Source organism: Sinohyriopsis cumingii, chromosome 3, assembly GCF_028554795.1.
Source record: "Sinohyriopsis cumingii isolate HCF-2022 chromosome 3, ASM2855479v2, whole genome shotgun sequence".
NCBI classification, from domain to species: Eukaryota; Metazoa; Mollusca; class Bivalvia; order Unionida; family Unionidae; genus Sinohyriopsis; species Sinohyriopsis cumingii.
The window spans coordinates 64,401,921-64,420,171 of NC_142963.1; the positions used below are offsets into that span (position 1 = coordinate 64,401,921).

At 33.6% G+C, this 18,251-nt stretch overlaps 1 protein-coding gene across 3 annotated transcripts in view; it reads left to right on the top strand.

Moving 5' to 3' along the window:
- The first annotated feature begins 1,389 nt into the window (after positions 1 to 1,389).
- LOC149802998 (putative E3 ubiquitin-protein ligase HERC4) overlaps positions 1,390 to 18,251 on the top strand; it is a 155,588-nt gene continuing 138,726 nt past the window's right edge. For all 3 annotated transcript variants that reach the window (XM_089952541.1, XM_089952543.1, XM_089952542.1), the window contains exons 1-3: positions 1,390 to 1,474; positions 8,927 to 9,221; positions 17,783 to 17,945. In XM_089952541.1, the coding sequence (XP_089808667.1) occupies positions 8,987 to 9,221; positions 17,783 to 17,945 (398 nt within the window). In that variant the 5' untranslated portion in view covers positions 1,390 to 1,474; positions 8,927 to 8,986. The remainder of the gene's footprint in view (positions 1,475 to 8,926; positions 9,222 to 17,782; positions 17,946 to 18,251) is intronic.

Sequence of the window (18,251 nt, forward strand, 5' to 3'; positions counted from 1 at the left end):
TATACAAAATGTATTTATTTTGTTATGCCCGTTCAATTACGGAATGATCGTAATATGATGTTGAAATAAATAAATAAACTTAACCAGTATTTCCACATGCTCTGTGTTGCCATAGGCCGCAACTATCGCAATCTATGGCTTGCTGACGACGGGTAACTGGTTTTCTGCAGTAAATGCACGAAGACATTGTTCGATCTATTGATTTACGTGATATTAAAACAACTAGCACCAAGAAAAGGAAAGACTGCAATTTATAGAGCCACTGATAAATTTCGATGCAAACAAGTGCACGAGCTTCTATACCAAACGATCTGTCGGACAATGCACTTGACATACTAAGATCAAACGTTGTTTATTTTTTGTTATTAGTGAACGCCATACCATATGTGCTAAATAGTAATTTCCTTTTCATAAAAGCTTACACGACTTACTCAAAACTCTGGCTGCAGCTTAATTACATTGATACCACATTTAGTAGATTATTTAAATATGAAGATCAAAGAAGTTACCTGGATGTAATTAAGTCATATTAACACTTGCTGGGAGCAATAGTGAACGCCAGAACATTTGTTTTCTTTATGTCACCAGACAGATACACCCCTACTTATAAAAAAAATAAAGTTGTTTTATATGTGTATGTTTTCCCCAAAGGTATGAGATTTGTTTGCTTTATAAAAGATTTCTGAACAAAAAAATTTCAAAATTTTGTCGAGGTATTTATGTATTTCCCTAGTGTAATATATAGGGTTGTTAATACTAGTCCGGTTTTTATTTAGTGCATTATATTTAAACGGAAATAAACCATATTGTTTTGTATGATTGATGATGTGTGTCGTTTCTCGCATTACCATTATACTGAGACAGGCTGTACTCGAGTGAGGGTTTATACTTTATTTAATGTGGGGCGAAACGTCCATGGGCCGAAACGTCCATGGGGCGAAACGTCCATGTACCATGTGGGGCGAAATGTCCATTGAAGTGGGACGAAATGTCTTGGGCCGAAACGTCCATGGGGCGAAACGTCCAGGTACCAATAAAAATTATAACATTAAATGTACATTACTATAATTTCTTTCGCAGTATTGTATTTTTGTTTCCATTACTGTCCATTACTCTCGACTACTGTCCATTACAGTACATTACTGTGTTTAGGGAGACCCCGATTTTTTTTAGTGTACATTGTTGCGACAGAGTACAAATATTTTACCGGTGTTAAAATATGTTTGGTTCGTTTGATTTTAGGACACACTCTGTAAGTGAATTTACCTAAATATACCAGTATTGGTCTTAAAGCGAATGATATGAATCACAAAAACATGCCAGTAATTTACCGTTCTGTCCTGCTATAAATATATATGAGTGGATTAGAACAGATAAAAATGAATAGACGAAAAATTATGTTACACCGATTGCTGCAAGATCCGATCCAGAATGTCCTGGAAAGAGTAGAACCATGACATAGTATGAGCGTATGGTAAGGATTAAAACTTGTGATATTTCAACACTTCATTAGAGTAATGTTTGCCAAGTTTTGTCATCAAACATTTATACGGGCGAAACGAACTTTTGTTGATTTGCAGGTAGATTATTGTGTCTAGTCATACTGTAGCAAATATTCGATATTCATAGTCTGTAGTCAGGGCGGACTAATTTCAGTATTTACATATATAGACCAGTAGGACAGTTTACATAAAGGAAGGTTGAGTTGATTTTTTATTCATAGCTGTCGTCTTTCAAGATTGTGGTGTATGTGTTTTACTTTCATATTGTGGATTTTGTGGTCAAAAGGGGGATCACTGTGCCAACTTAAGTCTTGTTTACCCTACCTTATTATATTTAACCTAAACAAAAGCTCAGGTGAGTTAGTGTATTTGTCTGACGTAGGTCTACCCATGTCTCTTACGGTGATGAAGATGTTATCTGCTTTGAACACATACATCACTGGTTTCCCTTTCCAGGGATGGTCCTGGCTTTTAAAAAGTTGTCGCCAAAAAAGTCGCTAACCTCATTATGTTGTCGCCAATTCTCAAAAAATTGGCCAGAACAAGTAGTGAATATTTTTCCAAGTCTGTTCATGTAATAGGCAATGAAAACTGAAAAAGATGGGATACTTATTTTTTTACTTTATTGACAACAAGCAACAAGAGCCATAATATTACAAAATAAATCATTACATGACTGTTTTGCACTACTTCCATAATGATATGACTGTTTTGCACTACTTCCATGGTCTTTGCATCCTGCATTACCGTTAGTGCATAGGTATGACTGTTATTGGAAATAAATGCATTATCAAATGTAAAATATTTACTTTCCTGACATCTACTGTCTCTTTTTTAATAGAAACATCAGGTATTAAACAAATCTATATTATGTATATTATTTTCCAAATAATAGTTTTGTAAGTAACTTTAGTTAATGACATTCTAATATTAAAACCCTCTGGTCGTACCTTGCAATGTAAGATCAGTGATGTATAATGTGACCGTCGATTTCATGCATTCAGGAATTAAATGCCCCCCCCCCAACCTTTTATGGCTGGCTTCACAAAGTACATCTCTGTCAACCAGGATTTTATTTTTGCCTTGCTTTACATGCTTTGCTTGTAGTGAATTGCTTCCAAAATCCCAAGAATTATCACTGAATGCTGTAGATTTGTTATTGGCAACCAAACTTGAATCTCCATTCCCACCAATGAAATTTATGTGAGTCAACACCTGACATTAATGTACCATATATATAAGGATTAATTACCATCATTAAACTAAAAGAAGGAATGAAGAAACATATCACGGAGCATATGTGCCCCATCCTCCAATAATTCGGAACAAATATTTTATTTAGTAAGCAGTGTTATATGCATATATGAGTTAACAATAAAGAAAAAAGGTGGGATATAAAATGTGGAAAACATTTATCACATGTATGGTAGCTTGAGACTGCATTTGAACTGTTATCATAAATTCACACCCATTTTAGGCATTGTTAGTTATAACAAAAAAAGGCATTGTTTATTTGTCAGTCAGTTGCTAATGCTTTCATTCACTGTAGAACAGGTGGTTTCTGTGAAGTATGTCGAAGAGGCTTGATGTTGTTGTGGGGTTCAATGCCATTTTTCAGCACAAGATAGGCTATACATGGCGGCCAGTATTGCTGGTGGAGGAAGAACCATGGGAAACCCCAGGAAGAACCACCGACCCACGAGAATCTACTGGCAAGCTTTCTCATGTACCCACATTAGCTGAGCCTGAGACTCGAACCCATGCAGACAGAGGTGAGATGGCAGTGATCTGTAACGGTGAGCACTTTAGACCACTTGGCCACTCGGGACCCCTTGAAGAGGCTGGAGTCTAACCTGTAGCTATTGTGCAGTTTGGGCACAGCTGACCATAATATGAAATAGGGGCACTTTGGGGGGGGGGATAATGCACTCCACAGGGAGAAGCGGTGTGTCTTTTGAGAATTTCATCTCTATTGGACCCAAAAAATCAGTGAATATGTAGTGAAACTGATGCTTAAATATGCCGCAAAAAATTTTCCAATGGTAGGTCTCAGTCTGCTTGTTTTCGGATTCAATCTCCCAACTTGGTTTTTGGAAAGATTTAGTTTTTGCACGACACGCTAGAATAACTGATAGGTATTAACTAAATTTATTCAATGACTATTTTAATTATTTGGAAATCTTTATGTACATTTGAAACTTCAACACAGAAGGGGCATTTTTTGTTGGAACATATTCGGATTTCTTGGAATCATTGAAATTGAGAGGACTTTTAGAAAACAGGAATTCATTCACCATGCTGTAAGTTAATTTAATTCTTTCAGTCCTGTATTTTGAAAAATAAATTATTTTCAATTATGCAAAACTTGTTTTGCTATTTCTTTTTGTGTAGTTTAAGTCCCTGGAGTCATAATACCGGATTGATGGCAAAAGTAAAAAGTTCAGTGAACAAAATTACCATATATTACTTACCCCACCTGGATTCCTGTTTGGTGACACAGTCCTTCAGAATATCACAACCAATTGTAAATGAATTGACTTGTGCCTTGATACATTTAGCACAGAACATCTGCTTTAACTTTGTATCATATCTCAGTCACGGACGCCCAAGTTTCCAGCTGTTGAGAAATTTTTGGGAACTTTTGACCCATTCATCATGATGTGGTATTGCACTTGAATCATTACTACCATCACTACATGTAGATGATGTTAGACTGTCAGGTATAACATCAGGTTCAATGACTGTTTTGTCTGATGAATTTGCACTAAATGTAAATGCTGTTAATTTTGTTAACTTACTCTTAGGATGAGATGATGAACATGCAACATCTTTCTTACCTTTGCACATAATAAAGATGTTGACAGTATATAATTCTGATTGAGATTTTCTCCATTTGCTTTGTATTTATACACAGCAGTCAGTACTGCGGAGGTAAGCAGTTTTCTCTGAAGTTTCATTAAAACTTTTTTATTGGTACATTTTTAAAAAAAACAGAAGGATTAGCCATCTTTCAATTAATTGTAGCTGGTTCTGTTCAGGTCTTCAGAGGTTAGTCAATTGTAGGTATAGTCCAGTAGCATGACTGAGTGTATCACAGCATACAGTACTCAGGCCAGATGTCAACATAAGCGGATTATGATGTAACAATGCACTGTAAAGATGGGTTTGTTAATACGAACAAAGGATTTGTTTATGTAACAGATAGATTCCAATGCATCATGTATCCAAGTTTGTGGCTTCCTTTTGTGGTACCTTTGAATGTCTCTACTCCAAATCCATGATTGTATGTACAAATTAAAAAGCTAAAAAGGTTGTCACCAAAAAAGTTGCCAAGTGGTATATTTTGTTGGCAAAATGAAAAAGAAATTGCAATTTGCAACATTGGGGAAGCCCAGGACAATCCCTGCTTTCTTTCATTTGTCTAGCCTTCTTTCAAAACTCTTGACAGTTTTGACAATGATAGAATCTTGAGGGAGTGTTCTGTAGTACAAGTTGTACTTATTTGAAATAGATCATCTGTTAGCTTTACCCTCCTGATTTAAGTGCGTGTTAGACTTTTTTTTATACCTTTATCATGTCTGCTCTTTTGCTTTCAAATCTAGCCTGGAATGCTGTATTATTGCAGCACTTAATGTTGTTATTGGCACTTACTAAAACCATTTTGCTATTGCAGCATACTTATAATTTGTAAAATTTCTATGACTTTACATCTTTCTATTCCTATAAAAAAAATATTGGTTGATCAAAGTGCTTAAATGTAAATAAAACAACATCTGGTGGCTGACCCAGATTAATGTACCATTGGGGACAACTCTATATTATCATGGTTTTTGCTTAATTTGGGTATGGTAGCACACACTTATTATAATAAACATAAATTGCAACTTGTCTATAAGAAGGAATGTCCATGGTTGTACTGGCAGAATAATTCCACAAAAAACATAAGGGTTCAATGCATAAATCGAACTCACAAATGTAATTAAACATGAAATCCACGAATAACAACATTACAAATTACAAAACATAATTTAACTTTATATGAATATTAAAGGCAGTGTGGGCAAAGAAATATAAATATATATATATATATATATATATAAACAATATTATTATTATTATTGAAATATTACTGATGTAAAGAAAGTTTAACTGTTATTGTATTGTATTCCTATTTATGTATGATAAGTATGAGCATAAGCAACATTTTGTCAATTTTGGTTGATGTTGGCCAGAGGTCTCACTAGGATTTTAAAACTAGGAGTCCAGGGCTCATAACTTGGTAAAATTGGAGTCCCACCAGCAAAAGTTGCATTCCCCTCCCAGAAAGATGTTGAAGTGGCTAAATGTCCGTTAAAATGCCAGGAATAAACAGACACAAAACTTTGCCAGTTTTATTTTTTTTATTTGTAATCATTTATTATTCTGTAAAAAAAACTATGTATTAAAATTGATATTATGTACAAATATCATAGTCTTTAACTACAATATAGTTCACTTTTGTCCATGTTGCATTTCCCAAATTTTCTGATGCTTGGCTTTGGATCATGTTTGTCCACACTAGGTCCCTCTTCTTTGACTCACATCATTTGTATTAAGGTCTCATGTTTTATTCTGGACCTTCCCTTAGTCTTTATTTTGTTCTGCACACTGAAGCCTCTCTTGCATGCCATGGATGTCACTGGTGACACCAACACAATCACAGCTAGGACTGCAAAGTCTGGAAATCTCTGTACTCTTGAAGTAGAGTTGTACAGGCTTCTGTCAGCGTGCATTTCAATGATTTTATGACTACCTAGCAAGTAGGTGGTCTCAAGATGTCTCATGCCAAGAAAATGTGGAACTTTGCAGATTTGAAGAACCAATAGTTGACATTGAGTTTAATTTTCCACATTCTTTACACCACTGGCATATAGCTCTTGTTTGTCAATCAGAATGAATTTTGTAAATTCAAGGAAAGTTTTTATTCCAAACACTAAGTCAGGCATCACACACTTTCTTACACTTGGCTACTGTCCCATCCGAACTGTTAATTCTGGCAACTTTAGCAGAGTTCTGAATCTCATTAAAAACTTCATCAGTTTTATGTTTAACCCCAAGATACGTATCCATATTTGCACACAGCATTTTGTCCAAGTCTCTATGTGCCTTGATTTTGAGGTCGCATGCAATATTTAAATGCCTACAGTCAGAAACGAACAAAATAACATTGATTGTCCAGGGTTTTGCCAATGTCGCTAATTGTGATTTTTTTTCCTAATTAGCAATAAAAATATACCATCTGGAGATATTTTTGGTGGCAACATTTTTTGCTGATGAAAACTCTCTTGGCTTTGGAGTGAAGAAATTCAAAGGCACCATGACAGCCTTGGCTTTGGAGTGAAGAAATTTAAAGGCACCATGACAGGTCCCCACAAACTTTGATATAAAGATGCACTGGAATCTATTGTTACATAAACAAATCATTGTTTCATGTTGACAAACCACCGCAACAGTACATTGTTATATTATAATCCGCTTACACTGGTGTCTGGCCTTGGTACTGCATGCTGTAAAACATAACCAAAATAGCCATGCATCTGACTAGCTACAAACGACCACCTCTGAATGTGAGAACGGGAAATGAGTGTAGTCAACCAGAAGACAGCAATTTAAAGAAAAAAGTGTAACAGAAAATAATAATTTAATAGTTTATCTGCAACTCCAAAGAAAACTGCATATCTTTGAAGCACCAATATATACCAAGCAAATAAAAAAAATCTCTATTATACAATTATTTGATGTTGCTGCAGCAATAATAAATGGGAATTTGTTTGGTCCTTAAGAGAGCCTTTGGCCGTGCCTTCATTAACACATGCACCATCATCAAAGCAAGCCAACAACCTTTGATCAAAGGAAGTCAGCAATAAACTTCAATAAAATTGTTTCACTTTTCATAGTGATTAAAACATATTTATTGTGCCATGAAACTTTCCTGTTTGCAACAAAAAACTGTATGGAGGACTCTTGCGTAGGTCATTTTCTGTGTCCCAGATAAAAAATTTGCATCCTAATATGCGTAATTAAGCATTTCCAAGATCTTTGTTGGCTTTCCAAGCTTAACCTTGTTAAGACCTGTATGTCACTATTGGTATATGGCCTATCATCAAACATCAGATGATACAATGAGTATATTTTGTAATCATATGAGTATATCTCTGTTTCATGTTTTGATATTGCCACTTAGGCATTTCATTGCTTTATCTGTAACATTCCACATAATATTAAATGCAGACTTTATATCTTGCTCTAATGTCTTTATGGCTTTACAGCTTTTTTGAAGTCAACAGTTGGGCATATTTTAGTATCATGTGATTTTTGGGAAGAGGTTCATAACAGTTTATTTACAGTAGTCTACTTAAGGCATATCTCATATTCTCTGGTATAACTACAGTAACTGCTGTAATATCTGGCATCTTGGCTCTTCCCATGTTAATGAACCTACTTTTGTTTTATTGAAAGACTGTCTGCATTTGTGTGGTTACATGATAAATTTTGTTTGTGATTTAATTGCTGTTATGATTGTGTGGTTTTAAACTATGTAACAGAAAAAAGCCAGCCAACAAGTTTGAGTAAAATACAATTTAAAAAAATACTATTTTCCCTAGAATACAAAGTGAAAATTCAAAAGACACACAATTTACCCAGCATAACATCTAACCATTATGGTACTTATTTATACTAAGTCCTGTTGTGTAAATGGGGATGGGTTTATCAAGAGAATGGGCATAGCATCAGATTAGTATGTGTAAATGGGGGTGGGCTTGGTACAAGGATGGGCATAGCATTATATCAATATGGTAATTATGAATACTAAGTCCTGTTGTGTAAATGGGGTGGGCTTGGTACAAGGATGGGTATAGCATTATATCAAAATGGTAATTATCAATAACAAGTCCTGTTGTGTAAATGGGGGTGGGCTTGGTACAAGGATGGGCATAGCATTATATCAATTTAGTAATTATCAGTACTAAGTCCTGTTATGTAAATAGGGTGGGCTTGGTACAAGGATGGGCATAGCATTATATCAGTATGGTAATTATCAGTACTAAGTCTTGTTGTGTAAATGGGGTGGGCTTGTCACAAGCATGGATATAGCATCATAATCAGTAGCAATACTAAGGTCGTTTTAACGAATGTACAAGTACCAGAGTTTAGTGAAGACATTTTAATGTAATCAAATCTGTGTAGTAATGTAATATCTTAGTATTATCGATATTGGTTGGGTTACTTCAGTAATATTCGATAGTCATGTATAGGTTTCAGTTTTATGGTTTAATGGATAGGTTGTGATTTTGTTCCACTTTAGAACTGACCATACATTTTTGACTAAAGGCATTTTATGATGTTATTTGCTATTCATGTTTGTTTTTTGTACTCTCTTTTAGTTTGTTTTGTTGACAAGTACTGTACAAAGCAGCCAGTCATAATAGTATAGTGCAGTTAGCATGTTCACTGTTCTTGGATGGGGGAGCACTCAACATGCTCAGCTAGGTATTGGCTATACAGATGAAGGAAGTGTCTCTCTACCACAGGTGATTCAAGCCTTACAGGGCAATGATATTGAGGACATTAGTAATGGAGATCGGCATTCTTTGTTCCTCTCCAAAACGGGAAAAGTTTACTCTTGTGGAGACAATGAATGGGGGCAGCTTGGTCAGGACAAATCACAATCCCATCCAGGTAATTTTTTCTTGTATTATATTAGAACAATAAAGTTTTTTAAGGCCACATAAGTTAGTATGTTTTGTATAACTGCATTTTTGCTGATATATGATCGATTCTGTGCTTCATTGTGTTCATGCATAAGTTGGGTCTAATAAAGATAGAGCAGAGTACTTTTGGAGTACAGCTTGAGTACTTTTTACATAGTGGTTGCATTGAAGTCAGATGCCTAACACTATACATTTTGAAGAATAAAAGGAAAACATCGCATCCTGTTTACTGCTCTCCAGATTCCTTTTATGAGGGCTATATGAAAAGTTCTGAATTTTTTCTTACGTTTTTGTAACAGTGATGTAACAAGGTTAAGAAGGAGGCCCCTTCTGCAACAGTGCAAACAACATTCTGTAAAATCTGGGAGCTGTTAGTGTATTCTCCATCTGATATCAAGGCTGATTTAGGTAACGTTTATGTCTGCAAATTTTCTCTGTTATATAACAATACTGATTGAGGTGGTTTAGTCATTTTTAAAGATGGATGCAAATGTGTGAAAGATGACCCACATTCTGGAAATCTGTTTTCTGCGATTGGTAAGCAGGACATGGGTCAGTTGATGAAGATACTCAATGCACAGTGGAAAATATTTATATTATGACAGGCATTAATTCATCAGCCATTTTTAGTATCTTGAAGAGTTCGTTGAAGCTGTAAAATGTTTGTGTAAGATGGGTCCCATATTTGTTGACTGCTGGTCTAAAACAGAATTGCAAAACAGCTACTTACCAAATCTGAATGACCAGAAATGTTTGAGATCGTCACAGGTGATGAAAATGGATTTGATTTTTTGAAGCTGACTGAAGACAAAATAATAATGTTTGGATTGGAGAACGCTAGCAGAGACCACAAATTGATCAGCATAGTCGGACTGTCAAGAGAGTTTTACATGTGTTAATTTTCTATGCAAATGGTCTGGTCATCCAGGTACTTCTGTCTAGCTCTGCTAATGTCACTGCCCCACTGGACATTTTTATGCTTTCAGAGTGTTGCAGAATATACCAAAACACTCGTCTGCACACTGGTACCCAAGTATCCATGTATTCCAAGACAGAATATCGGTGCACATATCTGCCATCGTAACAGACTTCCTCAAACTATGCAACTTCTTCCATAAATTCTTGATTTAGCTTCAAGTGATTTGCTGATGAGAAGATGATGATTTGAAAGCTGTCATATAATTTATAATGCAGTTTTCAAGTGTTTGAACAACATACCAAAAAAGGGAATGCATTTAATAATTGTATAATCATATTGAGCAAGTGTGTAGTGGTGCATGTGGAGTACTTTGAAATGGCTTTGCTGATGTTCTTTTCTTTAGTAAAGAATTTGTTGCATAGCACTTGATATTCAGAATTTTTTTAATGCCCCTGGTATATGCCTGCCATAACAGTGTGAGCATATTATGTTCTATTTGTCTCTTACCAGTTTCATTTCTGCACAATAATAGTTTAATACCATCAACTGTTAACAATGTGGATGTCCAGCACTTTGGGTAAGGAAGAACCCTATCAATTTTGCGGATCTAAAGTTCAAAGGTCAAGGTCACATATTGAAAGAAGAAATGTAGTTTCTGTACAGTAACTAAAGTCTCTATGATCTACAGTTGTCAAACTTTGCAGATCGCTTGCACTTAGTATAAGAAAATAACTTGTCAATATTGGGGTCAGAAACGCGCAAGGTCACGGCCGCTGATTGAAAGAAAAGTGATTTGTTGTGATTTGGATTTTTAATGTGGGCTTTAACAATTTTTCAGTCATATCGCTGCGATGTCTGCAGTGTGGCAGTTTATAGTGATGTCTAGCACTGAGGCATCATGCTGCAGATATCAAGCATGATGTCCCACCCAGGCATATTATCCTGACACCAGGCTGACCAGACCTAACACAAACCTCTTAATGCTGAATGCCAAGCAAGGCAGCTGTTTGTACCATTTTTATAAGTCTTTGGTATGACTCGGCTGGGGATCGAACCCATGACCTCCTGCATCCGAGGCAGTTGGTCTAACCTCTAGGCCACCTGAGTAGTGATTGAAAGAAAAAGAATGGTTTTCTTCACAATAACTTTTGGTTTAATTGCCCTTTGGATGCTTTTTTTGTATATTAATGTGCTAGCAGGCTGTCAAGTCTGTTTGAATTTCTATAAATATCTATACTTTTAATGATTGTTATTCTATAAATTCACATATTTTTTAATTTTCAAAAATGGCAAATTTTAAAATGGACAGCGTATTTAATAAATTGTAATGTTTTTACTTCATTTTTCAATTCAGATTGTATATTTATAATCTACATGCATTTCAGTTCATCTTGTGAATACTGTATTAGGATACCATCTTTTCAATTTGGTATGGTGGTGTTTAGAAATTTTTTTGTTTTCTGCTTTTTCTTTGTTGTCAACAGACACTTGGATGCAGGTCATTGCACATCATATTAGAATATTCCTAAGATTGTTTGCTTCATTTTGCTGATCATATATTGCATGCTCAACCCAACATATATTTGATAAATAACATTTCTTTTTAAGGAAAAATTAAATCCAAAACAGCAGATGAGCTTTTGTCAATTAGAGTTTTCAATCCAATCCCTTGAAAAGAAAAAAAAAAGTCAAGTTATGCATTGTTGCAAATAATTTGCATCAAGTAATATGTATTTCCTAAATGAGAAGATTTTAATTCCATGTAAGTGTGAAGTGTACATTTTTAAGTTTACTCATTTGCTTTAAAAATACAGTTGGTAATAATTTTAAGAGTAAATTTTTGTTGTGGATCATTCCGAGTCACATGATATGTATCGTGTCATAATTGTTTACTGTACTGTACAAGTCTTGATGTATAAATTTTGGTGTATAATGAAAGGAGGCTATGGGATAGCTATAAATGATGGATGAGGGTATATGTTCTAGTACAGGCATGTCATTTTTGTTTGTGATTTTTGTTTTTGTTTTGTTGCAGTGTGGTTCTTTGAGTTTTCAAATGACATGAGTCTTCGTATTTCAGTTCAGAGCATTCATTGTTATTGACAAGTCATTAAATCCTCAAGATAATTATATGTAATTTGCTTTTATACCTGACAAAAACTTTTACCATATAAATTCACTTATAAGTTGTCAGACTCAAAGATCCTGATCTGCTGTAGCATAATGTGCCTGTAGATCAGGGTCTATGTTTGTTCCACTGATTACTCTAGCAAACTACATATATCCAAATCTGCTGGTGCATTGTCTGGGCAGTTTGCAGTTGGATCCGACTGTAAGCGAATATATACTGTATTTTCCTCTAAAAATGTTAGAAAATTCTTTATTTTTCAGGAAAGTTCTTATATGACCATATTTTGTACCAAAAAACCTGGCTTGACAGCATGTGATTGTTATTTGCCTTAATCTGCAACATTTGCTCCTTTTCTCATAAGGATTTTGAGGATATTGAACTTTTAAACCATATCATTGTTTTATAAGAAAGAGTCCACATTAGTGGAAGGTTTTAGGGAAGTTTTTACTTTTTGGGACCATAGCTTCAGCAGTTGTGTGAAGTAATACCTGCAGCTTGAAAAAGTGGCACTAATTGATAGGTAATTTACGCATTAATTGATAGTTTAGAAATTAATAGATAGTTTAGACATAATTAATAAGTAATTTATGCATTAATTGATAGATTATTTAAATATTAATTGATAAATAATTTAGGCATTAATTGATAAATAATTTAGGCATTAATTGATAGGTAGTTTTGACATTAATTGATAAATAATTTGGCATTAATTGATACATAGTTTAGGCATTAATTGATAGATTATTTAAACATTAATTGATAAATAATTTAGGCATTAATTGATAGATAGTTTTGACATTAATTTATAGATAGTTGATAAATAATTTAGGCATTAATTGATAAATAATTTAGGCATTAATTGATAGATAGTTTTGACATTAATTTATAGATAGTTGATAAATAATTTAGGCATTAATTGATAAATAATTTAGGCATTAGTTGATATTTTAGGCATTAATTGATATTTTAGGCATTAATTGATAGGTAGTTCAGGCAATAAATGATAAATAATTTAAGCATTAATTGATAGATACTTTTGTCATTAATTGATAAATAATTTATGCATTAGTTGATAAATTGATATATAGTTTAGACATTAATTGATATATAATTTAGGCATTAATTGATATATAATTTTGACATTAATTGATAAATAATTTAGGCATTAATTGATAGATTATGTAAACATTAATTGATAAATAATTAAGGCATTAATTGATAGATAGTTTGGACATTAATTGATAAATAATTTAGTCATTAATTGATAGATTGTTTAAGTATCGATACATAATTTATGCATTAATTGATAGATTATTTAGACGTTAACTGATAGATAGTTTAGACATTAATTGATAGATAATTTTGGCATTAATTGAATGATAAATTTGGTAGATGATGACTATTTCCCATTCTTGCATGTTTAAGTACTTGTAGATCCTACACTTTGCAGGAGAGAAGGTGTGTATTTGGCTAACAGCTTTTGCATTATATGCTGACCTAGCTAAATACATATCTAAAATCTTATTAAAAAAATTTAGGTTTTGTGAAGCTTTTTTTTCTCATTGTGATTGTTGAAACTAATTTCGATACAAGATGAGCACTCAAACTTTTCAATTTTTACACTGTAAAGTTCTTCTATACATTTTTTCCATATCCATAATTTAAAAAAAAAATTCTCCATAAAGTAGAGATCAATAGATTGAGAGAGATCTGAAGCAAGGGTAGTAATAATACTGATGAACAGGGTTGATAATTTGTTAAAACACACATACAGTCAATCATATGTCTCGCGTGCAATCTGTGTATAAAAATTTGTTCATATATTTTGCAGTACTTTTCAGTTGTCCAACTAAATTACAGAATATCATTGAATTGCATGCTTCAGACTCTGAATATAAAGGAAAACTATATTTTGTTTCTTTGCATGCTGTGCTGATATTTTGAATGTACAATTTGACTAGTTTTTATTCCCTTTCAACAGCATCACTATTCAACCGTGTTGTGAGGCACTTTCTATATTTGTATCAATCAATATTCAGTATTTTGTTATTGTTGACAAAGTTTCCTTGTACAGTTGAAACATATAAATCTGTTCTTTTGTAAATTGGCATTTGCAAGCAAATTTTCTCATCTTCTCTAGACTAGTGGAGATAAATTCTGAACTGGTACATTATGTTGCCACCATCAGACATCTACAGTGTCTGACCTGGAAGTGTTGCTAGCAGTGTTAAATGGTGGATGAAGCAAGGTTATTGATTGTGGATCTGTGCATATGTCTGATCTTGGGGTCATTTGCTGATGCTAAATAGATTTTATTAATGCTTCTTTTTTTCTTCTGGGTCAATGCATAAACTCGAGTGAAAAGATGTCAGCCCAGCTTGGTGTATGTGCCACATTTAGCCCAAGAAAGAACCCCTAAACTCCAAAGTCATGGTTGTTGTTGCAAATATAGATTTTCCTTTTCATTTCATTAGCAGATGATAAGATAAGTTCTATGTTACAGAATGAAGATTTAAAAAAACAATACATTTGTTTCCCTTAGTCCCATGTAAAAATCTGTTGATTTTATGGTCCATAGCTCCAAGGTAACAGTCACTAAAATAGATTTGCCTGCTGTATTTCATTTCTGGACAATAACAAAAACATTTCAGAGTATATTTGTACAAAACCATGAACATGCCACCCTTCTGCCTAGTACAGACTTCAGTTAAGAAGGGTGTATTTTCAAGGTCAAGGTTGCTGTTAATAAATATTTTTTCTTCATACTCTTTCTTCCCAGTTAGTCAGCTGCTTATCTTTGCTTACAATGATATCTACTCAGATGTAACTATATACAGTATAACATCTCATTTCATTGGAAATTTTAGAATGGGAACAAATCACATATGCTTTAAGATTGACCTAAGAGTACATTTGGAATCAACTGGTCTGGTGGCCTAGTTGTTAGAGCGTCTGCCTCGGAAGCGGGAGGTCGTGGGTTTGAACCCTGGCTGAGTCATACCAAAGATGTACAAAAATGGTACTAACAGCTACCTTGCTTGATGCTCAGTGTTAAGATGTTAGTGTTAGGACAGGTCAGCCTGGTGTCAGGATAATGTGACTGGATGGGACATCATGCTACATGTCTGGCATGATGCCCCAGTGCTTAACATCACTATAAACTGCCACACTGCAGACATCGTAGCGATATGACTGAAAAATTGTTAAAAATCCTAATCACACACACGTCTCTAGATGTGTTTGTGTACTCTACTACAAAAAATTGTGTCACTTGCTGTACTTTTTATATATAAAAAAGTAGTCACAAATCTTTTGCAGTAAGGCATATAAACTTCAAGGTATCCTCTAGGTCAAGGCATATGCAGCCTATAGAGAGATGTTTGTTTAAATTTAAGAAACATTAGTTTTTATTACATATTAGTGTGTGGGCTTGATAAAAAGTATCTCTTAAAGACACAAGTTTTGTTAGCAGAACTAACATCTGAAGAAATTATAACATGTATAGAGTGAGTCACTAACTCGAGAACCATTGGATGGAATTTAATGAAAGTTGTGGAAATTATTTAGGATGAAGTATGGAACAATTAGTTAAATCTTGGTCTGTGTATGTTGAGAAGTATTGTTATAATTACTATACAACATACTGCATATATTGTTAGCTTAGATCACCAGTCCAATTTGGCTTTCATTTCCAGGCAATGAAAATCCCAAACCAGAAACATCCTATGGGCAGATAATGACTACCAGTAGTATGTAATTGACAGGATGATGGAGTTGTCTTACCATGTAACTAGTATGCATATGACATGATGATGGACTTATCTCTCCATATATATATATATATATATATATATATTACAGTGGCATACTTTATAGTGGAATATTGAGGTTTAAATATAAATATAATACAGTGAGCTTTCATTACAAATGAATATTTAGGTTTGAAATGACAATAATTGCTATCATTTCATTATGGTGGCATTCAGTACAATGGATTAATTATTAAGCAGATAAATATATATATACAGTGAACTCATTATAATAGGATTCATTTCAGTGGAGTATTTAGGTTCAGCATATATATATATACAGTGAACTCAGTATAATAGCATATCATTGCAATGGAATATTCAGGTTCAGCATATAACTATATACAGTGAACTCATGATAATAGCATTCACTGCAATGGAATATTCAGGATAAGCATATAAATATATACAGTGAACTCATTATAATAGCATTCATTGCAAAGGAATATTCAGGATAAGCATATAAATATATACAATGAACTCATTATAATAGCATTCATTGCAAAGGAATATTCAGGATAAGCATATAAATATATACAGTGAACTCATGATAATAGCATTCACTGCAATGGAATATTCAGGATAAGCATATAAATATATACAGTGAACTCATTATAATAGCATTCATTGCAAAGGAATATTTACTTTCAGCATATAACTATATACAGTGAACTCAGTATAATAGCATTCATTGCAAAGGAATATTTAGGTTCAGGATGTAAATATATACAGTGAACTCAGTATAATAGCATATCATTGCAATGGAATATTCAGGTTCAGCATAGAAATATATACAGTGAACTCAAGATAATAGCATTCACTGCATTAGAATATTCAGGTTCAGCATTTAGATATATACAGTGAACTTGTTATAATAGCATTCATTGCAATGGAATATTTAGGTTCAGCATATAAATATATACAGTGAACTCATGATAATAGCATTCACTGCAATGGAATATTCAGGATAAGAATATAAATATATACAGTGAACTCATTATAATAGCATTCATTGCAGTGAAATATTTAGGTTCAGCATTTAGATATATACAGTGAACACATAATAGCATTCACTGCAGTGGAATATATTCAGGTTTTGGACAAAAAAAATTGATGCATACAAATACGTTCAGTGGTAAATTTCATCAGCAAAAAAGAGAATATTCTGCTTCCAAATCTGGCATAATTTTTGGGTACAAAAACATGCATATTTGCTTTCTATTCATGTCATTGGAATCACATTGTCAGTCCTTGAGATTTAATTTTTACTGAGATTATGCCATAGGATTGTTTATTTCCAGAATAATTAGGTTCAAATGAAAGAAGATACATCTGAAATTTTTCTGACAATAATTATGATTGTATTACATTAGAAGCTAAGATTTATATTTTCGACTTGTTCTTCCCATCTTATACATGATGGTTTGGCATTGGTATGATAACATCACCAATTCATCTGAAAGGCATGATCTATGAACTAGAACATATTCGCTAATATAAAACATGATTGGCTTTCTTGGCAACTAATGTACATTTGCTGTTGAGGTTTGCATCTACAAAGGTACCTTTAATTTGTGTTTTGATCAAAATGATTAAATTGGCTTAGTCATACAGGCTTCTTAAAAGATCTTAATTTAGAAATGACAAATCCATATTGCTTTCTCTTTTAGAGCAAATCCTGGACCTTGACAGTCATTTTGTCATGCAGGTAGCTGCTGGTGCCTGCCACAGCCTTTCCCTCACAAAGGCTGGTGAGGTGTTCAGCTGGGGTGATAATAGTCGAGGACAACTAGGGAGAGGTCCGGTGAACACACTGGAAGCAAAGACACCCAAGTAAATATCTCTATTTTATTCTTTGTGTGTTTTGTCTTGGTCTCACCAACTGCATGGAATGAATTCCATGCAATAAAAAGACATGTAATTGTGTAGCTGTAGCAGTCCAAAAATAGTATTTAAATTTTAATGTTCATGAAATTAAAATTTTATTAGCATTACAGAATATTATTAGCTTGACTTTAATATTAAATTTTAATTGTTCTGAAAAGTTCAAATTCTTTAGTATATAAAATTAATGCAAAATATATCAAAAGGTTGTTTTTAGCTTTTTATACAAAACTTGCAACAGAGCATGAATATCTG